The 24,072-nt window shown below is 37.1% G+C and overlaps 2 protein-coding genes across 2 annotated transcripts; one reads left to right on the top strand and one right to left on the bottom strand.

The window, feature by feature from the left end:
* Positions 1 to 1,059: 1,059 nt before the first annotated feature.
* On the bottom strand, positions 1,060 to 16,828 carry LOC106129674 (uncharacterized). The gene is made up of 12 exons (XM_060948418.1): positions 16,521 to 16,828; positions 14,202 to 14,320; positions 13,417 to 13,468; positions 7,203 to 9,324; positions 6,396 to 6,549; positions 6,066 to 6,159; positions 5,814 to 5,978; positions 5,160 to 5,353; positions 4,473 to 4,669; positions 3,691 to 3,910; positions 2,950 to 3,147; positions 1,060 to 2,636 (listed from the first exon to the last, which is right to left on the bottom strand). Exons 1-12 carry the CDS (start codon positions 16,573 to 16,575, stop codon positions 2,502 to 2,504), a joined length of 3,705 nt encoding a protein of 1,234 aa, XP_060804401.1. The 5' UTR covers positions 16,576 to 16,828; the 3' UTR covers positions 1,060 to 2,501.
* A 1,062-nt stretch (positions 16,829 to 17,890) lies between these two features.
* On the top strand, positions 17,891 to 19,649 carry LOC106129650 (uncharacterized). The gene is made up of 3 exons (XM_013328255.2): positions 17,891 to 17,991; positions 18,802 to 19,013; positions 19,567 to 19,649. The coding sequence occupies exons 1-3, from the start codon at positions 17,891 to 17,893 to the stop codon at positions 19,647 to 19,649; spliced, it is 396 nt and encodes a 131-aa protein (XP_013183709.2).
* Positions 19,650 to 24,072: the final 4,423 nt, after the last annotated feature.

Below are 24,072 nucleotides of genomic sequence, written 5' to 3'. Positions count from 1 at the left end.
ATGGTAGGTATATAAAACAATACCACTTGTGTTTTTAATGATATTTCTTCAATCTTAACAAATACTTAATTCTTATTCTTTTAGTAAATGGAAACATTTCTTCAGATACATTCTCATTTGAATAATCCCTAATAAATTTTAAAGATTTAGGTATAATAAAAGACTTATCTACATTTTTCCAAGACCTTGTTCAGAACGCAAAGTATTTATGATTAATATTTGTGACAGATTTTTTTTTAATTTTAATGAATTAAATACTGATCCAAAAATACATGATTTAAACAGAAATCATTGAAACAATGTTATAAGAAATTAATACTATAAATGCTTACTTTTTCTGATTTTGTAACAAATAAGAGAAAATACATTATTCGAAATAATAAGCCGCAAAATCTTAAATTATAACAACATGATACCAATTAACATTGAAATGAAAGAGAAAAAAAATAATTAAATATTTTTGTAACAAATGTTTATAAAGTTGTTAATGTTATTTTATACTCAATTCTACACAATAGGTACATTATCTTTTTCGATAACCCATATGTATTTTCCCTTTGATTAACCATTATTTCTTCGTGATTTGAAAGAAATCTTTAAAAAATTTGTTTCGTGCTTACCTTTAAGAAAATAATGAACCCAAAAAAAAAAAGTTAATTAATACTTATATTAACTTATACGAGCGCCATTTTAGATTAAGTGTCTTCTGCATAGACATAAATAAAGATAGATAACGCCAGTTCACCCGTTTGCATAGAAAACCAAACTTGACAATGTTTTGCTGCTTTCAGTTAATTCAACAGTACGCTTATCCCATTTCAACCAACTGTTAAATAAATTTACACATACCATACTAAGTAAGTAACAATTAAGTCAAACAATTTTATACCTTGGGTTACGATTTTTAAAGATGACAATTGAAACCATTTGATAAAAACTTATTTGCCGTTTAGAAACACGATTTGGCACATAAAGCATACAAGCGATGTCTATTTAGATTTATGTCTATGGTTATCTATATGTTAAATAAAATTGCTTACATTTGTATTTATTTTACAATACAATGAAATTGACACAAACATAGCACATTTTGAGACATAACATGATTTTTCTTTTCATTAGAGACATCAAAATCGAGTTGAGATATTAATATATATACATCTACAACTAATTCCTTATCATTTATAAATATATTTTATGAATCCAACAACAGTTCTTAGGCATATCTCGACTTCAAAGTTCAAGGTGAAATTTGAGAAGTGGAATATCTTAGTATAATACTATCACTAGACATAGAGTAGTCTTTTGACATAACATTTTGTACATCAGCAACTAAGATCTTTACTGTGACTAGATTTATCAGATAACTAGTCTTTATAACACATATAAGAATAACATAACACATATAAGAAATATCCACACCTTTGTTAACGAAGGAAGTGAAGGCTTATTTATGAGTTGTGGATCTCTTTAAAAATATGAATTAGGTAATACATGATTTTATAACAGCTGGGTTATTCACGAAAAATGATTTCTCTAGTTGGTTGAGGCAAGATTAGATGTAGCCAGTGGTCTTATGTTTCACTGGAATAAAATAACTTACCACGGATATTAAAATATTGTGTCCTGTCCGTTTCTGAGTTGATACATTGAGTAAGAGATGTGAGCTTCGAGCTTTTCTATGGGTCCAAAATAAATAATTTAACCACTGGTTCTTTAACATCAGTTAAAGGTCATCATGGAGGCAATAAATTTACAACACTTGCAGATGATGGTTAAAATGATGTTTTTTTTTTAAAAGTTGAACAATTGAAGTATTATGTCCCCATTTATAATAAGGGATCTTAAACAAAGCCTGTTATGGGCCATTGACAGTGCTTACCTTCCAGAGGTAGCTGGGTTGGTACTATTAAAGTTGATCTAGATTTTCAAACGGAATCGAGCCAGGTATTAGCCACTTATTAAAGGTTCAACAACCTTTCTACGAAAATAAATTATTTAACACTTTACAAGACAATATTTGAAAACCTTCCCTTATTTACAAGAATTTAATGATCTTATAGTGATAATTTAGTTCTATAGGCCCGTTCTCATTCCATTCCCTTTCTTACATGCCTTCCTTATGAGTTCCTCACTCAAAACCATCACACCATTTTCAATGATCAAAGCACAATAAATCACAAAGGTTTTGACTTTTTTCTGAGCATTGAACTCCATACTTCTTCTTCTTATATTCAAAAAGTTTAGTCTTCTCTGTGGAATTTAGTAGAGCGTCCTCCATTATTATTTTTTTCTGTTAAATATTTTATTTCCTGGTATGTTTACTTACTCCTTAAACAAATAGTTCAAAGTTTACCACTGATTTCTTTTCATAAACAGTTAAAGATCTTAGTCATCAACACACCATAAACACAACACTTCACTACACTATAGCGTCATTATCGCTGCGACCTCAAGTGTCAATTTTCACGTATAATGAGGTACTTCTTGAAGTCCCAGGATCATTCCGGCTCCGTGTACATGAACGAGAACCGGTCGTGGCTGTTGGCCGGGAGGATCTTGCCTTCGATCAGGCATTGTATCACCCAGAACGTTGAGACGAGCGGTATCATGTCCTGATTCGCTTTGTTTTGCACCTGGAAAGAAATAGATTAAATTAAAATAAAGGTATCATCAGTCATGAATACATCAGTTATTTCATTTAATGAAACGCCCATACGTTAGTTGTTGCATTTAATGAAAGATCGTGAGGACATTTCTCATTCATGCATTCATCATGGGTAACCATGATTCAATACGGGTTAGGTTCCCCTGCAAATAGTTGCGAAAGACAGGAGGGACCCAATCCAGGGTCATGATGAAAAAGCATACCCAGGCTGCTCTCTGAAGAGGTAAGGATGTAACCCAGATTAATGAGGAAATAAGATAAAAGATGTAATTTAGACTAACCTCATGCGGGCAATCCCACTCCGTAACCAAGGCAATAGCTCCGGTTGTGTTCAAATCCTCCTCATTCACAACTCTGGTATTGGCACCGGCTAACGTACACACTCGTTCCCAGAACTTAACAAATGTGTCTTGGTCACCGCACAGGAGTATAGTTTTATCTTTGAAGAAAGTTGTGTTGCGTTTGCCTGATGGTGGATTCTGTAATAAAGGTTTTAGTCAATTAAATAAATTGTTTTAATTTTCTTCATTTTACCCTTGAATAGAACTCAAGTCTTTGTGTGTGTTAATCAAAGTAAAAAGTTATCAAATGCAATAAATTGTAACAAACTTACACGAAACTAATATTAGTCAAACTTTGTCAATGAAAAACTCATACCGTAGGATAGGATGATAAACTTGGGATTCTTCTTTTAGGCAATCGGCTAGCAACCAGTCAAAAGCTGAATGTATGTATGTATCTCATATATTTTTTTAATGGTCTTACTTAAATGCTTAACTAACTCAGATTAAGGAGACATGAACATGTAGATTTTATTGATATAGCACAAAATCGGACTAACTTAGATAAAGGAGAGATGAACGTGTAGATTTTATTAACATAGCAGTAGCACTAGTAGTGGATTCTTTGACAAACAGCAGCAGTCTTTAGTTGTTGGTACAACTGAATATGACCCACGCGTGGGGCACAGACTGAACATAGACAGATAAACATTCAATATAAACACAAACAGACAAACTTACCCAGTTTATGAAGCGTTGATGACTTATAGACCACCCAGAAGGCAGCACATACGAATCTAACGGTAGCCTCTGGTTGTTGGTACAACTGAATATGACCCACGCGTGGGAGACGGCTGGGACGTCAGCGGCGAGACACTGTATGTATTTGGCAGTGAGACAGGGCCGAGGAGCGATGAGTTTACACGATGAGTACTTGCTCTTTGGGACGTCGTCAAAGTGGCTGGAATAAAAAAGCGATTTCTTATTATTATTATCAATCGCAAAAACAGTGCCGTGTGAAAAAGCGCATTCATGTAGTGCAGCTTTTGATATTAATGTTTTCAACTACGAATTTGAGTATGTGGTGTTCCTTCAATGGTTTGCATATTTAGCAATTAAATTAACAAATGTATTAGATTTTATATCATGTAAGCATACAATGGTAGACCAAATAAATGATCCACTCACATACACACTCACACACTTACTTACGTATAGGTAAACAACTATTTCGGGAAGTGGACTTTTTGGGTTGAAGAGATCTTGAGACAACTCTTGACAAAAAAATTGCATCACTATTATGCTACGCCTAGTATATTTTGAGGTTTGAGGCTTTGACCACAACCCAGGAGTGATTAAGTAACTTAACTATAGAAGAAGAAAGTTGAGTCTTCTCTGAAGAGGAGCCGACCATAGAATCATTGAAACAAAACTAATAAATATATTCGTACATAATCCTGTAAATTAGTTTTATTTTTTTATAATTAAACAATTCAATTCTGTTTATTCCTAGTATCACTAACCTGTACACAATTCCCCCACCCGCCTCCAATTGCTCCTTCAGCCGCTCCTTGTTGAATGGCCGGTCACTGAACTCTAGATCCTCAGTGTCGGTGCCCATCATTGACGTGGTGCTCTCTCCGTCTTCTTCCGAAGAGTAGTGCCTGGTCTCTTGGCTGTGGAGAGCTGCTGTTAAGTCGGAGGAAGACTGCTTTGAATTCTGAAAAAAAAATACATAAAATATATTCCTAAAATTTTCTTAAGCAAATTGAGACAATAGCTGGGGATAAGGTAAGGTAAGGAACAACCGAAATGACGTGAGTTGGAATCCCACCGCTGCCACCAAAAATATTAATTAAAAGGGTTACATGATAACTTTATTTGATACTCGTACACATACAAATTATATCACGTCGTTTTTCCTTATGGGATAAAAAGGGCTCCAATTGCAACTGTCGAAAGAGCAAATGAAAGAGAGATTATTGCACGATCGAGCGAAACGACGTGTCAACTTGTATGTTAATATTGAATAAGTATTTCGCAACACAAGTTTATATATATTTATCATTGTTCCTATTCCTCCAGAGGTATTTCTGGACCGATTCTCGTGAAATTTTGGTATCAGGTTTAAAGAACAAATTTTCAGAGAATTTATGAATTTGGCATAAGATGTCCAGACGTCTTTGAATTTTATGGCTCATTATTCTTACCTTATCTTGCTTCTGTGGGCCGTTGAGCCTGGGAGTTTCAGTGCAAGTGAGCAAGAAGTGTAGTCCTGCAAACAGCTTGTTGTCGGTCGGTATTGGACCCAGAACCGAGACGGTGTCTTCGTCGAACAACGTCAATTTTGAGTTCTTCTTGCCGATGTTCTGTTTGGCGGCACCTTTTAGTTGGAGGGGGCCCGCTGTGAATGATATGCTCGGTTTAATATTCCCAGTTCCAATTTAAAGTTTTATCAATGTATGTATAGAAGATCTTAGGCAGAGTTTGGTGGCGATTTCGTCGATTATAGGGAGTTTCTTTCTCCTACACTTGCCAGGAAGAATCTTTAGTAAATCCTTTCATTGTATAAAAAGTTCAACTAACATTTTCTTTAGCAAACTGCGACAATAGCCGGGAATGCGATAGGGAAAAACAGAAAGGAATCCCACCGCTGCCACCAAATATTAATTGAAAGGGTCAGATAATTTGATACCCCCATATGTTCATACCTACATAATATATCACGACGTTTTCCCATATAGGACAAAAAGGTCAAGAAGTCTCAAAAATACTCTCAGCTCTCATTCAGCTGGATTTACATTAAGTGTTAGTACCTTTAAAAGAGCACTGGACATTATAAATATCAAATGTAACGAACTTACCTTTGACTCCATCGATCTTCCTGGGAGTCCTCTGTACTTCAGGTTCGACGCCGGCCACTTCCTCAATCCTGACGGGGGGTGCAGAGTTACTACTTTCACTCATCTCGCTGCTTTCGCTCGCCAATCGTCTCCGACTGACCGGTGTACTTTTTGCTGATTTCATACCTGTTATTGACAAAGATTATAAATTAATGTTCTAGTTGTATTTTTCCGTGATGTACATAAATATTTACATTAAAATAAATAAATAACCTGATGTAGACGCCTTGGGACTCTTTGGTGAAGCGACACGTTTCCTTGCGCTGTTAGTGCTCGTCTTGTCTCTGCTTCGGGCGCTACGTGGGCCCTGAAAAATAAACAATTCTCCATTAATAATGAGTCTTATGCTTAAATTGAATGAAAATCTAGCATTTAAGTACTTAAAGCTTTAGAAATTACAGGTCTAAATGTTATCCATCCAAGGACAAAAACTTAAGATGGAACCCTGTTGGGCATCACAATTTTAAAATAATATGGAACACACCTCTCCAGAGTGGTGAGGATGCAACCGGGACTTAAGTCAGGTGGAAGAAGAAGACTAACCTGTATAATATTGTCCAGGTCCAATTCCCTATTATGTCGTCGTCTGGGAGTGGTAGGGGTCCCGGGGGACCTCGGCCTGGAAGCCTCCTTCAAGGTACGAGCTTGATCCTCAGTCAGGTACAGCTCACTCGCCGTCACCATCACTTGGGAGTCACTATACACACAAATATTTATCACGCATGATTCCTGCGAAGCAGGCAGAATCTTTATAGATTTTGCTTTTGGTACGAGTAATTTATCATTTTTTACCGCCCTCAAAAAAAGGTGGTTCTTAGTTTGACTAATACGGATGTTTGTATGAATGTATATGTTTGTTCGCGTTTATCTCGCGTTTCGCTGAACCGATTTTGATGCGGTTTTCAGGAACATGTTTGTTATATTTAGAAGAAAGTTTTATCAATTTTATCGACTTATAAAAAGGAGGCTATAGATTAGAGGCGGTTCTCTATTTACAAAAGTCATCGTCATAAAAAAATACGTTGGAAAATCGCTATTCCATAGACACATTGATAGAGTTAAGTCGGTTAGGGTTAGATTTCACACAACAAGGTCACAGAGACATAAATCAAGCGCCAGTCGCTCTAAATCCACGTTGTTACTTAATTTACCTATTATTTATCTTGGACACGGTTATGGGTGAGCCTTGCCTCCTCCCCAAGAATGAAGGAACCAGGACAAACGCTAGTAGGTTTAGAAACACACTGACTGTTCACACCTATTTTTATTCTTAGTAAATGAATAATTTGGAAACCATATTTAATTTATTCAAAAAGGAATCAATAATGTAACAGGATCAAAAACACTTACCCATCAGTGATACATCGGTATGTGACAGTTCCGCTATCATTCTCCTCAATGCCCATCACCAATCCCGGCTCGTAATTCTGTTCCTCATCAACCATAGCATACACAGACTGCCCTTGCAACGGCAACGTCTTCATATCACCAAATATTATGAAATCATCCAATAACGCTTTAGAATGACCATCATCAAACTTAATCAAGTACTTGTTTGGCTCCGTAATTTCTATTACTTTGCCTGAGTAATACCGTTTGTCTACCCATTTTGCCAGAACAACAGTTTCAGCCGGATAGCCAGGGTATTCCTGCTTTATAACAGCCTTTTCAACCGGAGTTGCCGGCCTTGGTGAAGTAGGCCTGCGTTTTTGCTTCAACTTGTTAACAGATTTTGGTGTTGCCACTAGCGAAGACAATGGTTTCTCCTCTTTTGGAGATTTTACTGGAGACATTTTACCATTATCACCGTTGGATGGTACCATTTCTGGCGAATTCATACCGTGCATATACTCCGCTTCTTCGTGTTGAGTGGGTAAAATTGCGCGTTTAGTTTTCCCTGCGATGTGCCTTCGACCTCTAACTCGCGACTTCTTAAGTGAACTTTTCGGAGTCGCTTTATCACATTTCCCTACTTCATCCGGACTAGCATTTCCGTTGGTGTGAGTCGAGTCACTCGACAAAGAAGTTTGTATACCAACTGAGACTTTCTCGTCGCTAAGTGAGCGGTTAACATCTTCGACTGACGCTTCTCGTATATGCGAAAATATGTCTTGAAGCTTCTTCATTAAGGCTTCGTATCCTTTGACGGATGTTGTAGGGTTCGATACGGATTTCCTCGGCGGTTGTGGTACAACAAATGCTCCATCACTAGTGCGATTGCTGCTGGAAGTCGACGTAGAACTAACGGTTGATGCAAATGATGTTCTATTGGGCAGGTTTATCATCCCCCCACTAGTTACGCTTGACGGCGAATTGCTTACAGAAACATCGGCCATGTAAGGATCGATGGTGAATCTCTTTGAAATCCTTTGGTATTCCCGACACATGTCCATACCTAAATCATTATCAGTCCGGACGACGTACAGTGATAGGAACTCGCAATCCTCGTTATGACTTACATGAATATCAAATACCGGTATTTGAGGAGTGTTTATTGGTAAAGAGTGACCATTCTGTAAAGGTGAAATTGTTGAAGGTGTTGTAGTGTTACTAGCTCGGAATGACTCATTTTTCAATCTCTTCCCTTTGTTTCCATTCAATTTAAGCATATCAGGTGTTCCATCACTATCATCAGTTGACATTCGCTTTGTTGCTCCCAATATTTCGGTAGGAGTCGATGAATTCCCATTGGACAATTTAGAAATCATCTTTGAAGCTGCACTTGGAATATTGTCAGGGCTTTCAATTATAGAGCAGACACTATCAGTACTTTCTTGGTCGGTAGTTTTTTCTTTATTGTAATCCTTTGGTAGGGGCTGCGATAAGTTATGATCTGAATATTTGTAGCCTTCACTATGGACTTCTTTGATCAACCCAGGTTCCAGTACTTCTGTTCTATCTTTGGCAACAACTGGGTCACTGGCGTAATGTACCACTTTAGTTTTTTCATCGCTAGTCTCGTCCATCGGCGAAAGTTGTAAATGAAAGTTTTGAGAGTCATTCAACTCCGAATTGGACTCTTCCGCTATAGTTTCAGTGATTTTCGATGGAGGTGGTATTTCTTTGACGAATTCAACGCTCGGTCTTGGCGTATGAACTTTTTCTTCTGGGATACTTTCTTTTAGTTTGTCAAGTTGGATTTTACGCGGTGTTTTTCTCGATTTGGTTATGTCAGCACTGGCTGGTCTTGTTCTTGGCGTTTTTGGAGTTTTCGGGGTGGAAACGTCAGTACTGTTGCTCCTTTTGGTAATTCTCCTTGGACTGGATCTTGCTGGCGTTCTGACACGGGATGTTGAAGGCAACGGATCTTCTTGCTTGCGTTTCGAGCCGAAGCTGATCTCGCATACTTCCGCGTCTAAGCTTTGAGAGGACACAGCGAACTCGTCGGCCGCAAGGTCTAGTTTCAGGATCTTTGCACTGTTGTCGGCCGGTTCGTCGCTCAGTTTCCTTTTAACTTGACTTGGCGTTGGAGCTGCAATTTCAAACCCGAAATTAATGAAAACTTTGTGCTATCGAAAATTTTGAAATGAATTATATAACTTTTGTTTGTACATACATACATATGGTCACGTCTATATCCCTTGCGGGGTAGACAGAGCCAACAGTTTTGAAAAGACTGAATGGCCACGTTCAGCTATTTGGCTTAACGATAGAATTGAGATTCAACTAGTGACAGGTTGCTGGCCCATCGCCTAAAAAGAATCCCAAGTTTGTAAGCCTATACCTTAGTCGCCTTTTACGACATCCATGGGATAGAGATGGAGTGGTCCTATTCTTTTTTGTATTGGTGCCAGGGACCACATGGCTCTTGTTTGTGTTTGATAAAAAGCTTTAGTTCCTGGATGAAGGAAACTGAAATTTTGCGAGAATTTCTTAAAGGAGTGCTAAATGGCAGATAAATTTCTAATCTATGTTAAACAAGTTTTAAAAGTTACCCCTAGCGTGCTTTGGTTATATTAGTTAGCATCACATTAATTTTATAGTATCTTTTCCTCTAACTGAAGCTTTAACAGATTGTCATTGGTTTGTTACATATATAACATTGTATATACTAATATGGCCGTGTGGTTCCCGGCACCATTACAAAAGAATAGGACCACTCCATCTCTTTCCCACGGATGTCGTAAGAGCCGACTAAGGGATAGACTTGGGATTCCTCTTTAATGTAAATCCCTGCCAATCTAAGGTCTGCCGCGCCGATGGATGCATGGCTAGGGGCGAGCCTAGTCTCGAGCGTGCCACTTCCGCCATGGGGTTGGGCGACCCCCAGGTAATGGCTAGCCTTACCCTGGCATGCGGGGCTCTGCTGGGGCGGACAAAATTGTTCCCTTGCGTCTCGTGGGAATCGCATGGATGCAAATTTTTTAAAAGAGCACCTAAATGGCGGCGATGGTGTCCGCACCCCATCACGTCTCGTTCCCGGCGGGAGCGGTATGCGGTCTGCTGAAAGCCGCTTTGCGACGATGAATGTAAGAGGAGGAATGAAGGATAAGATTGAGGAAGTATGCCAGATGATGGATGAAAGACGTTTGGATGTGTTGTGCGTGAATGAAACGAAGCGGAAAGGATGCGACGCGACGCAGCACGGCCCTTACACGGCGTATTGGTCTGGAATTTCCAGTACCAGCCGAGGCTGTCAAGGGGTCGGTCTAATTCTTTCTGCACGAATGGCTGAGTGCGTGAATGAGTATGAGTGTGTCAGCCCTCGTCTTCTATGGATTAGGCTGAAAGTTGGAATCACTCGGATCTTCGTTCTAGGTGTTTATGCACCTTGGGATGTGGGTTCGAGGGGTACAACATCAGCAAAAAGCGAAAACGAGGAGTTCTGGAATAGTGTAAGAGAAGTATTGAAAGTTACCAAGCCAAATGAGAAGATTATTATGTTAGGTGATTTTAATGGATGGGTGGGTGTAAAGCGTGATGGATATGAGAAGGTGCTTGGTGCGTTTGGTGACGAAAAGGTGAATGATAATGGAAGAAGTGTATTAGAAATTTGTCTAGAGTGGGATCTTTTTGTGTCGAACTCAATGTTTCAACATAAAGAGATCCACACCTACACAAGAGTGGAAGGTATTTTAAAAAGTATGATAGACTTTGTGATTGTAGATGAAAGATTGAAGAACAAAGTGCTGGATACCCGTGCATATCGCGGTGCTGGCATTGACTCGGACCATTTACTGGTGATATCCCGGATAAGGGGTATCTTCAATCGCTGGCGGCACAGGGTAAGGGAGCAAACCAGCGCTTTGGAAAGAGTAAAAGTAGAAAATTTGCAAGATATGGATGTAGGTAAGAAGTATATTAATAGACTGAAGGATGAATTTGAAGATTTAGAGGAAATGAGCGATATTGAAGATGGATGGAAGGAATTTAAAGAAAGAATTGTGAAAGTAGCTGTTGAAGTGTGTGGTGTAAGTAGAAGAAGGAAAGGAAAAAATCACAAAAATGCGTGGATGAGTAAAGATGTGCAAGAACTTGTGCGATTAAAGAAGAAAGCATGGCTGGATTTGTTAGCAGCAAAAGCTAACTTAAGAATGCAAGAGGTTATAGATGAAGATGTGAATGAAGCACGTAAGGAATATAAGAAAATGAAAGATTTGGTTAAGAAAGCTGTGATTAGAAAGAAAGAAGAGTATAAAGAGGATTTTGATAAAAGGCTATCAGAAGACTTTCAGTCAAATCTGAAAGTATTCTGGAAATCCGTAAGGTCAGCCCGAGGAAATACTATAACCAGAGAGCTGACTAGGATCAGATGCCAGGATGGTAGCGTTGTGAAAGGAGAAGAATGTGTACTAAAGATATGGAAGGACTATTTTGAAAGTTTATTTGAAAAAAAGGAAGGAAATAAGAAAGATTTCTGCTATAGCGAAGAAAAAGAGAATGAGATGGAAGGCGAAATTGAAATGTTCGAAATTGTGGAAGCACTTAAGAGTATGAAAGCGGGAAAGGCTGCTGGGTGTGATAGAGTGTCGGTCGAGATGCTTAAAGCAGGAAAAGGCGTAGTAGCTAGTCAGTTGTACTGCCTTTTCAATTTGTGTTGGAGAAGCGGCCGAGTACCAAAAGATTGGTGTAAGGCTGTTATCGTGCCACTTTACAAAGGAAAAGGGTCACAGCTGGACTGCAAAAATTATCGTGGTATAAGCCTGCTTAGCGTCGTCGGCAAATTGTATGCTAAGGTATTGATTAATAGAGTCAGGAATGAAACTGATGACAAAATATGGGATGCTCAAGCGGGATTTCGAAAGGGAATGGGATGTACTGATCAGGTCTTTTCCTTGCGGTGCATAGCCGAAAAGTTTTTGGCCAAGAGTCAAAAAGTCTATTGCACATTCGTAGATCTGGAAAAGGCCTATGACAGAGTTGAGAGGAATGAATTGTGGTCAGCACTTTCTATGCATGGGGTGAGCAGTCTCTTAATACGAGCACTGAAATCCTTATATGAGGATTCGAGTGCTTGTGTCAGGATAAACGGAGCGCACACTGAGTGGTTTAAGATTGAGAAAGGCGTTAGGCAAGGATGTGTTGCGTCACCGTGGCTGTTCAACCTATTTATGGATAGCTGCTTGACAGATTTGAAAGAGTCTAAAAGTGGATTAAGGATGAATGAGTTACTCGTCAAATGTCTGCTCTATGCCGACGATCAGGTTATACTGGCGTCATCAGCGGAGGAGTTACAGGAGATGGTAAACTGTATGCATGAAGCTTTAAAAGAGAAAGGAATGAAAGTGAACGTAAGTAAAACTAAAACACTGGTTTTTGAAATGGAGAAAGAAATGACAGCATGTAATATTTTGATTGGAGGAGAAAAAGTGGAGCAAGTGAAAGAGTTTGTATATCTAGGATCAAAGTTTACATCAGATGGCAAGTATGATAGTGATATTGAAAGGAGAGTGAACGCGGGGAACATGGTGAATGGAGCTTTGCATGCCTTTATGAGCAGTCAGAAACTATCCAAAAAGGCTCGACTGGCTGTGCACAGGGGCGTGTTGGTCCCGACATTAATGTATGGGAGTGAAAGTTGGGTATGGCAAAAGAAGCATGAAAGCAGAATAAATGCAGTGGAAATGAGAGCGTTAAGGAGTATGATGGGTGTGAAATTGAGTGACAGGATAAGGAACAGCGTGATAAGGGAATGTTGTGATGTGAAAGAAGATGTAGTTACAGGAATAGAAAAGGGTATGTTAAGATGGTTCGGTCATGTGGAGAGGATGAATGAAAGCAGGTTGACTAAGCAGATATACAAGGAGAGTGTGGAGGGAAAGGTCGGAGTGGGAAGACCTAGACGAACGTATCTTGATCAAATTAAGGACGTCCTGGTAAAGGGTCAGGTCAAAAGTACCCGAAACCGCCGAGCTTGTATGAAGAGAGTTATGAATGTGGACGAAGCGAAAGAAGTATGCAGAGATCGTGGCAAGTGGAAAGAGGTAGTCTCTGCCTACCCCTCCGGGAAAGAGGCGTGATTTTATGTATGTATGTATGTACTAATATGGTACAACCCACAATTTGTGTTCTAACATCAATGAAGGTTCAAAGAGTAATTCATTCATTCAAAGACACATCATACCTTTAGTTTCGGTTTGTTCTACGGCCTTGTCATCAGTTGATGAAACGATGTTCTGAAAAGCAAAGTAAAATTTATTTATAACAATATAACAACACCATTATCCATGAAATTCCGACGACTTTCAGTAAGTAACAAAATAGTAAGATTGAAAGTTAATGTGACAGACATGATAATCATACACAATTGATGTGTATTTATTTATATTTTGATTACGCTATGCATTGATAAAATTAAGGATGTCCTTGTTAAGGGTCAGGTCAAAAGTACCCGAAACTGCCGAGCTTGCATGAAGAGAGTTATGAATGTGGATGAAGCGAAGGAAGTCTCTGCCTAACCCTTCGGGAAAGAGGCGTGATTTTTATATATGTATGTAGGTATGTATTGATAAATAAGCACAGAAATGCTATGGAGGGCTAGCAACCTGTCACTATTTGAATCTCAATTCTATCATTGCTGAACAGCTGAACATGGCCTATTATTAATTTCAAGACTGTTGGCTCTGTCCACCCCGCAAGGGATATAGACGTGATTATCTGTATATATGTCAATAAGTCTTAAGTGGTTAAAGTGTAGCATTAAGTTCGGCAGTGAAGTGACTCCTGACATTTTAACGTGTTAAAACTTAGTATTTGTCTCCTCAACGAGACATAATTTATATTATACCAAACACACCTACATAAATTAATCTAACAAATTTAATATATAAATTCTAGTATTTGTTATAACTCAACATTGAAATAGATAAAGTGTCTATGAAAAAAAAAAATATTTCTTTTGAAACATACATCAACTTGCTCCGATTCCATCATGTCCTCTTCAGGCTCATACACAGGACTCTCCGGGAACAGCGTCTGTGATGTGTTGGTCTGAGCTAGACCCCCATCAGCGGTTGGTTTTGGTGATGCTGTAATGAAACCTTTGTTAAATTTGGGCAATGCGGTTGTAGGTCAAAAGAAATACATAATAACATACATACATATAATCACGTCTATATCCCTTGCGGGGTAGACAGAGCCAACAGTTTTGAAAAGACTGAAAGGCCACGTTTATATAATAAACTTAACATAATATTAAATATAACACGCCATGTCAACATAATTAATGAAATTCACTTATTAGGTAATTAAATATATTTCATTACATTTTTACTTGCCCCGCATTTGCCGTATGGATACTGGCACTTTAGAATGGGACCACTCTATATCTTTCCCATGGATGTCGTAAAAGGCGAGTCGAAAAGCCAATTAACTTGGCATTCTTTTTGTAGGCGATGGGATAGCAACCTTTTTGAATCTCAACTGACTCAACCAAAACTCAACTGATGGAATTGAGATTAAAAACCTATTTGAATCTCAATTCCATCATTTAGCCGTACAGCTGAATGTGGCCTTTTGGTCATTTCACTGTTGGCTCTGTCTGCCCCGAAAGGGATAAATACATGAAAGTATATATGTACATTTTTACTACTTAATCTTGTCACTGAACTAACATTTACTAATGAATACTAACTTAACTGTCCTCTTAACTACGCACTTCACTATTTAAGTCATAATGGCTAGGAATAGAAATGTGTTCAGTTGATATTACAAAATTTATGACACTATATCAAAATCTTATTTATATAAAAACATTCCTATGTTCATTTGTTTAAAGTCCCTAATAAAGGAATGGCCAGAAATCATGCATGTTTCGACATGTTAAAATAAAACCAGATATTTTTTGTATGATTATAACCAGTAACTTGTATAACCGATGAACCATAAATTATTGGTGGTGGCAATTAGAATGATGATGTCTTTGCCTACACTGGTATTTTTTTTATATCACTAATGTAAGTATTTCTTTTTATAGAAATTTTAATATATTTATGCATATTATTCATATTGAAAGTTCAAATAAAGAACCAAAATGTAGTCAATAAGCAGTTAACTGTACATTTTGGTACAAGCTACTGGAACCCTGTGATGCGGTAATAGAAGTAAATCTGTAGTTAATTTGGGTAGGTAGATATGCTGTTGGCTGCACTAAAATAGCTTTTACATGTTAAATATATATTGGCCAGCTGAACGTGGTCATTCAGTCTTTTAGGTACTGTTGGCTCTGTCTTCCCCCGTAAGGGATATGACTGTATGTATATTCTTTGACTGTACACAATTTATATTTTTGTTGTAAAGATGTATTAATCTGGCTTTGGCTTTAGCTATCGTGTTAATAATAAGCTGTGAGTTATTTAGTCTGTCACAATTTTTGATGTGGCAACTATGCAGAAGAGTTTAAACAACTTAAAAGATGCAAAGGAAGAGCACTGGCGGACATAATGTGTCCATAGGGCAAGAAATTACTGGTTGGATCTTTTGAGATGTTATGTTTTAATAACACATTTGCTTAAGGCTCAAATGAATGGGGAAACAAGTTATTTCATGCTGTTAAAATTGTATATTATGTAGATATAGGTATATATATCAAAAAAAAATTGTATAACAGATATTTCAAAATGCAAGGTCATCAAAATTTGAAGAACATTAAACAAAATCCTTGACACTGAATACATTTTAAAATTCATAACCTCAAAATATGCACAAATATTATTCAAGTGTTGAGCCTTCTCACTCTTGAAAAAGAGTTCAAATTCATATGACTATGATGACTTGTGCAAAAATAAATCTTTATTAGCTCAATACAATATTTAAACATAATCTTTTATTAAGTTTATGAGCATTGTAGAAATCTTTATATTGTGACAATATAGTGGTTGAAGTTTATATTTTAACATAAATGGAATGAAGAATGTTTATTGATGTTTGGATTATAATCCGAATATGATGCGAGGGTGTCGGTTACGAATTTACAAATAGGTACCATTGTTATAACAAAATTGCTTAAAAAAATATTTTTATTTTTACAAATTGGGTTCTTTTATTATAACGCATTTGGCAATTGTGAGTGAATGTGAGGATAATGTAAATAAAAATATGAAAATAGTAAACGAAAGTCGGCGCACAAGATACGTGTATTCATTTCATTTCAGTCGGGTAATCATGATTGTCAAGCAGAATTCCGATAACAGTTTTCTATTTATTGCATGGGAAAAATGTATGATTTACCTGTTCCATTAGAAGTGGAGACTTCACCAGTGGCTATATTGTTAGAAATTTCCATCTCGCACAAAATTTACTAAGCTAAATCAGCGTAAAACTGGCGCGTTTTCACACTGGAACATCTGTCACTTGAAATATACAGAAAAAAGATGCATTTCAGAATTAAATGATTTAGGGCTTTACCACAAAAAATGTAGCAAGGCTAAGAAAGAAACCATTACAAGATTCCACAACAATTTATACAGGAAATAATTATTTTCGCTTCACTATCGCTACGAAGAAACCGACAGAACCTGACCGCTTGTTGATTTCGTTGGTATTGCCAACTAAGATATCAAATAACAAGCCAAAGAAACTACCATGCAAAATATTAATTCATAAATTCATTAATATGTAATTGGTAATGTTTTTTTTTTAATTAGGTAGTTTTTTTTTACTAAATAATAAACAAAAGTGACAACAAACAGACTACTATTTCTATAGCTTATTTAAAAATAAAGCTCTTCCACCAGAACTATTACAAGATTTTTACGCAACTACTTTAAATTAGGGTTGGCAATATGTAAGTACAACAGAGCAGACGTTAGACTGTAATTTAATATTCTACATGGAACCTTTTAGCAATTTTTATTTTTGTATGCGCGGTCCACCCTTTCGCGAGAAGGCTAGAAAACCAAGAGAACTGTAAGTTGCTGGATCCTTGCTGGATCCTATATCCGATTCCCATGGGAACCAGCACACTCACGCTTCTCGTGGTTCTATCGCCTTCTCGCGTGAGTGTGGAGCGGGCATAGAGCTAAAAAGAAAGGAAACACCCGAGCATCCACTAACATAGGTACACCCATTACGATAAAATTAAACAGTAATTACTTTTTTTCAATAGTTTCATTTCTTATGTGAGAATATTATTATGGGACGATTCAGGAAATGAGCTCCTTTATCTAGTGCACATGATTTAAGATGCGTTAGGCTACATTAGGATGTATGCTGTAAACAGATTTAGTCTACCGAAGGTTAGACAGGAGTCGAGCTTTTTTTGATCCTTTTTGACTGCTGCAGGCAGAGCCATGGATGCAACTAATGAGTCGCCGCGATAGCATTTGAATAAAATAATGATAAAGGAGGCATATCATGCCTTTCTACCGAAGGGATACGCAGAAACTATATTTTTACACTTGCCACGATCTCTGCTTATACTTAAATAGGGTATACTTTCTTCATGCAGTTCGTTTAAAAAAGTAAGAAAAAAACCCTAAGTACCGTTAGGTAGGTACTACGAGTAGGTACTATTCTAGTACTGACATGAGATCTGTGTACCCAAGGGTATAATCTTTATTTTGCTACCCGCTCCAATTCCGTTGTAAACAATGTTTACAATGTGCGATGAAGGAATTTTCGTTTTTGGCTCTAAAATATTTCTTGAGGAGCTAGATGTCATATCTCGATTACCATTGGAACTGTCTTGGAAGATTTTCTCGTGAGTATCTCATGTCAAATTGTAATAGGTATTATGAAAATACTATTTATCTTTTCTATTTTTTGTTTCTTGAGGCAACATTCCGGTGACTTTTATTTTGCATGTGTTTATTTTTAAGTACATACATACATTATAATCACTTCTATATTCCTATAAAGACAAGAGTCTACAGTCTTCAAAAGTCTTTGAGGCCACGTTCAGCTTTTCGGCTTAAAGATGGAATTCAAATACTTAGAGACAGGTTGCTAGCCTATAGCCTTCGAGAAGAATCCCTAGGTTTTAGCCTTTCCCTTAGTTAACTTGTTCGACATCCATTGGTAAGATAAGGAGTGGTCCTATATTATAAATTGTCGGCATCCACACGGCAAATTTAACGAGTAACTTACTAAAGGGTAGGTAGTGCTTATAAACTTAAAAAAATTGTATTCTTCTTGTAAACGATGTGCTAGCAATCTGTCACTACCTAAGAATTTTGATTTTGTTTTATATTATGTTTGTCAGTTATTTTTAGCCGCCGTTCTCAGTTAGACCCGTATGAATGTTTGTATGTACGTTTCGCTGAACCGATGCGATTTTCAGGAAAGCATTTGTCACACTTAGGAGGTTTTGGAAATTTAACCGACTTTTAAAAGGAGAATAACGAACGGAGGTGGTTCCCTTTTTTTATAAAAGTTATTTGTTGTGGGTTTTGTTGAATGTATTTTATTTACTTTTTCCTCAGATTATAAAATCAATTTAAATTTTGACTTTAATGTACTTATATTTAAATCAGTTTTCTCTTTGCCTAATTTGTTTTTCCTGGATCTTCAGCTATTTAGACGAAGCATCACTCCGAAACGCAAGCAGAGCCTTTAAGAGATGGCACAGAATAATTGTGTCACATAAACGTTTAAGAAATCGACTGAATCATTTCGAACTTTACATAAAATTAGGTTCGAAAAGTTTAGTGTCTTTCTATAGAAGAACCAAGAGAATAATGAAGAGAGAAAGGAAAAATTTCCTAACATCGAACAAAACTGTTTGTGAGTAAGATGTCATTAATTCGCTAAGTTCACTTTTTGAATTAATATTCCCTAGGTGTGTTGGTGTCAGCTAACAGTCAGATTCACAAGATTTCAATCATAGAGTAATTAGTGGAGTCAATCACATAGGAACATGACCTCCACTTTATATAAACCATAAACATAGGTCAAGGTCCCTGCAGGCGGCTGTATTTAAAAGTATTGATCTACATAAAAATCGTATCAATAATACAGAAATAAAAGTTTTCAAAAATAAATTGTTTGAAGCTGCGTACACACTTAGCCGAACAAAACGATAGGCTTTTCCTAGCCCCCATTGGTCTTGTTTGGGTGTTACATTCGAAATTGAGACTACTTACATGTGCGCAAGACGTAGGAATGTGCGCGCCAATAGGTACCTACGTTTGTACGACTTTGTTGACTCGGTGTGAACGTGACTTATACCTTTTTAATTTTATTGCACTTTGTGCATATGCCTCTACTTAGTTCAACTTTGAGTCAGGTACGTTACTTTATCTACTTTTTAAAATTCTAATGACTATTTCTTTTTTAGTAAAATCGACAAAAACTACTGTGAAATCGAAACGAGGTGGCGACGATTTGATTGTGTACACGAAACGGTATAAATTATTTTGACAATTTAAAATTATCTTCTTATTACATTATATAAAGACAATATATATCTAGTACATTATGTATAATAAGCGTGTGTATTTATTTAAATCTAATCTTGAATGTGAAATTATGTTAATTAAAAAAACTTATACACTTATGTATAGGATATATATACATACATATAGAAATATGTATGTGTATGTTTTGTTGGGGTAACTTAGGGTATTTTGATTAATTTATATGTTACTAGTCTATGTACGACACAGTTGAACTCAGAAACAAATGAATCAAATTGTTTGGCAATTACCTTGTACCTATCATACTTCAAAATGAAATATTTTTTTTATATCTCTTGGTGAGTACCCACTAAGTACCTACATAATACAAATTTTTCCACTCTTGCGCTTAGGAAGTGGTTGTAGATTTATTTACCTATATTATGTGATACATAATTTATTTGTTAACGATTAACCTATAATAAAAATTGAAAATAAATCTTTTTTATTATGTAAGTATTTAATTTTATATAGGTTTAGTAGGAACTTACATGTCACTTTACTCAAACAAACAACATTGCCGTGATTTTTTTTTTTATATACGGGACAAATTACACAGATTGAGTTAGCCTCGAAGTAAGTTCGAAACTTGTGTTACGAGATACTAACTCAACGATACTATATTTTATAATATAATACTTATATAGATAAACATCCAAGACCCAGGACAATCAGAAAAAGTTCTTTTCTCATCATGCCCTGGCCGGGATTCGAACCCGGGACCTCCGGTGTCACAGACAAGCGTACTACCGCTGAGCCACAGAGGCCGTCGTGATTGGTAAGTTTGTAAGTACATACTTCCGAATATTAAATTCCATCTTCAAATTGTGATGCTTTTGATAACCAAATTCAGAATGCATTCATAAATAATGAAACGAGCATTTGTTTCGCACGAATATTTCCGCGCGATGTACCACTACGCCTGCTTACCACCGACCACATTACTTCCACACTGGATAGTATTTAACATTTATATTAAAATCTTCCTGGCCTTTTACCCGGATTTATTTATTTTGTCATTATTGGACAAATTATATTATTAGTGCCTTGTGGCTTCCGGCGCCATAAGAAAAAAGAATAGGACCTATCCATCTTTTTCTCATGGATGTCGTAAAAGGCGACTCAGGGATAGGCTTATAAGCTTGAGCTTCTTCTTTTAGGCGACAGGCTAGCAACCTGTCACTATTTGAATCTCAATTCTATCATTAAGCCAAACAGCTGAACGTGGCCTATCAGTCTTTTTAAGACTGTTGGCTTTGTCTACCCCGCAAGGGATATAGGCGTATTTATATGTATGTATGTACATTATTGTATAGAACAACTAGTGAGTGATAGTAATCTCTTTTAAATGAAATATAAAAAAAACAAGTGAAATGCATTAAAGAAAGCTCATTGCCTGCATTGGTCGAAATCGGCTGCAATAGAAGAATAAACTAAGTGGCAGGTAAATTTGCCAAATGTTGAATATTTATTCGCTTATCTACCAATTTCTACGTTCTGATTTAAGATTGGCGTCGGGTTACTGCCAAATGAGTCTTAACGAGAACTAAAAGGGACCAAATACTAATATAATAGGAGTTTCATTATTTCTGTTATATCAAATATGTCAATGGTAGAAACAAAACGCTAGCTCAACATTTATCATCATGCAATTCACACATGAAATGTTTTACAATTTACCTACAGGATATCCGGACTGAGTTGAGAGGGATTCGAGTTTAGAATCAAAAACGTTATATAATAACTAGCTAAAAAGCCTGCGTCTTCGTTCAGTCCCATTTCTTGCACCTTTAAAAAGATGGGGGCGAAATTTTTGTAATACCAGTTTTAAATTGGACCAATCATAACACATCTGCGAAAGCCACATTGAAATCGGAACAATAGTTTTCGCGTGATGCGAGTAAAAAAAATACAAACACAGAAATTCAAAAAATCACTTCTTTTGATCATATAGATCACTCAAATCGATTTTTGGCAATATCTTCATGATGATGATTATTTCAAATAGATATTTCACGTAATGTTTTGTTAGGTATATAAACGTACATGTCTCTTAAGGTAATTAGGAAGTACTGTCGAACCCTTGTCAGTGGGAAACTACGTAACTAAGCTTCATTTAGATGATGACAAATCGTCCAAAGCTGAAAATGGCGACTAATACTCGTAAAATGTCAACTAGTTAAGTGTAGAGACTACATTAGCTAAATTATGGTTTGATGATGAGGTGGTCGGTGGTCGAATCGGTAAGGTGTATATATATATATATATTTATATATATATATATATATATATATATATATATATATATATATATATATATATATATATATATATATGGTCACGTCTATATCCCTTGCGGGGTAGACAGAGCCAACAGTCTTGAAAAGACTGAATGGCCACGCTCAGCTATTTGGCTTAATGATAGAATTGAGATTCCAATAGTGTCAGGATGCTAGCCCATCGCCTAAAAGAAGAAACCCAAGTTTTTTAGCCTATCCCTTAGTCGCCTTTTACGACATCCATGAGAAAGAGATGGAGTGGTCCTATTCTTTTTTGTATTGGTGCCGGGAACCACACGGCACTGCCGGGAACCACAAGGCAAATCGGTAAGGTGCCCGGTTGAAATGCGTGTTGCGGTGAAAGGCACAGGTTCAAATCTCACCTCGCCCATGTACCAATGAATTTTTCAAAGTTCTGTACATACATACATACATATAATCACGTCTATATCCCTTGCGGGGTAGACAGAGCCTACAGTCTTGTTAGGACTGATAGGCCACGTTCAGCTATTTGGCTTTAAGATACAAGATAAAAATAAGAAGTTCTGTACATTAGTTTGAATTCAAACCTATGCTCTTACGGTGAGTGAAAACATCGTGAGGAAACCTGCTCATTCAGGCAACTGGATGTGTAACCACGGATCTATTTCGGGTTAGGTTTACCTGCAAAGGTTGCAGGGACCAGATGGGTGTCGCTTCGTGTAAATGCCTGACTCACCCAATCTAGGATCCATGTTCAAAGCGTACGGGCGCATTATGTCCAATTCGCAAAATGTCCAATTGTCTAGTTCGCAATTGGTCCAGTTCGCAATTAGTCCAATTCGCGATTGGTCCAAGCAATGGACCACTTTCGAACTGGAAAATTGGAGATTTTGCGAATTGGACATAATGCGCCCAACCGGTTCAAAGGTATACCCCGGGCTCCTCTCCAGAGAGGTGATGATGCAACCGAGACTTAAGCCAGGAGGAAGAAAGTACTGTGCCGTAGAGAGTCACCGCAGAAGTTACAGGGAAAAAACCTGGATGATGATGATATTTTCCCAGTTCAGGAACCTCATCGCGTGGATCCGACTCGCGCTTGACCCTTTCCGTTCTATAATATTATCTGTAAATTGTTGGAAAAAGATAACGCTGTAATATTAGACATAAAATTACGATGGTAATTTCAGGAACGTGGCGCTCCGGGCTTCCAGCTGGCTTTTACGTTAATTGGTTTGATAATGATTGGATTTGCTCGAAGCGTTTAATCTTTTTTCTAACTAGTATATGCACATTGAATGTCCATTCAATAATAAGCATTTTAAAGGGGAAATATTTGTAATTTTAATAAAATCAATTCAATGTAATTAGGTGTGTGGCGACATCTCTAGGCCACAAGCCACAACAACCAATCACGCGACGCTATTTCTATTTTATAGGGACAATTCTTAAAGTTGCCATAGGTATAAAGATCAATACAAAATGTAAGTAGGTAATTCATTTGCTCTAATTAACTTTAATGTGATTACAATTCTTAACAAAGTTTTAATTCACAAAGTTCTAGAAAGGAACACTAAACATTACCTACTATATAAAAGACTTAATTTCAAAAGAAACTTACTTGACACAGGATGTTTTAGACAAAGTACCTCCTATATAGGTCAAGAGCAGTGAAAAGACACCCCAAAATCTACACACTCGCAACATCTTAGATTTCAAAATGGCGGCCCTCAAATTGACACATCCGGCGGTTGCTTCGAAACAGAGTATATACTCATTGGAGCTTTTACCTTACAGCAAGGACCTACATACATAATTATTGTCACGTCTATATCCTGTGCGGGGCAGACACAACCAATAGTCTTGAAAAGACTGTAAGGCCACGTTCAGCTGTATGCCTTAATGAGATGAATATTGGGACAGACTGCAAGACAACCGTCTACAAAAAAATTTTTGGAACTGTCTTATTCTACTCGTAAAGTGCTGATACACACTAACTTTTCGTTAAATTAAAGAAAGAATATTTATACACATACACACACACATACACATGGTCACGTCTATATCCCTTGCGGGGTAGGCAGAGCCAACAGTCTTGAAAAGACTGAATGGCCACGTTCAGCTATTTGG

This window comes from Amyelois transitella, chromosome 16, assembly GCF_032362555.1.
Source record: "Amyelois transitella isolate CPQ chromosome 16, ilAmyTran1.1, whole genome shotgun sequence".
NCBI lineage: Eukaryota > Metazoa > Arthropoda > Insecta > Lepidoptera > Pyralidae > Amyelois > Amyelois transitella.
Note: the sequence above shows the minus strand (reverse complement) of the source record. Positions and strands in the feature narration are given on the sequence as shown.

What these genes read in the sequence shown, in the direction of transcription:
- LOC106129674 (XM_060948418.1), bottom strand. Translation starts at nt 16,575, where the DNA reads ATGGAAATTTCTAACAATATAGCCACTGGTGAAGTCTCCACTTCTAAT. An exon ending in AGAACAAACCGAAACTAAAG is followed by an intron (nt 9,325 to 13,416) that starts GTATGATGTGTC and finishes TTGAAATTGCAG; the next exon opens with CTCCAACGCCAAGTCAAGTT. An exon ending in GCCCACAGAAGCAAGATAAG is followed by an intron (nt 4,670 to 5,159) that starts GTAAGAATAATG and finishes TTTTTTTTTCAG; the next exon opens with AATTCAAAGCAGTCTTCCTC.
- LOC106129650 (XM_013328255.2), top strand. Translation starts at nt 17,891, where the DNA reads ATGTGCGATGAAGGAATTTTCGTTTTTGGCTCTAAAATATTTCTTGAG. An exon ending in CTGTCTTGGAAGATTTTCTC is followed by an intron (nt 17,992 to 18,801) that starts GTGAGTATCTCA and finishes CTGGATCTTCAG; the next exon opens with CTATTTAGACGAAGCATCAC. An exon ending in AACATCGAACAAAACTGTTT is followed by an intron (nt 19,014 to 19,566) that starts GTGAGTAAGATG and finishes TTTCTTTTTTAG; the next exon opens with TAAAATCGACAAAAACTACT.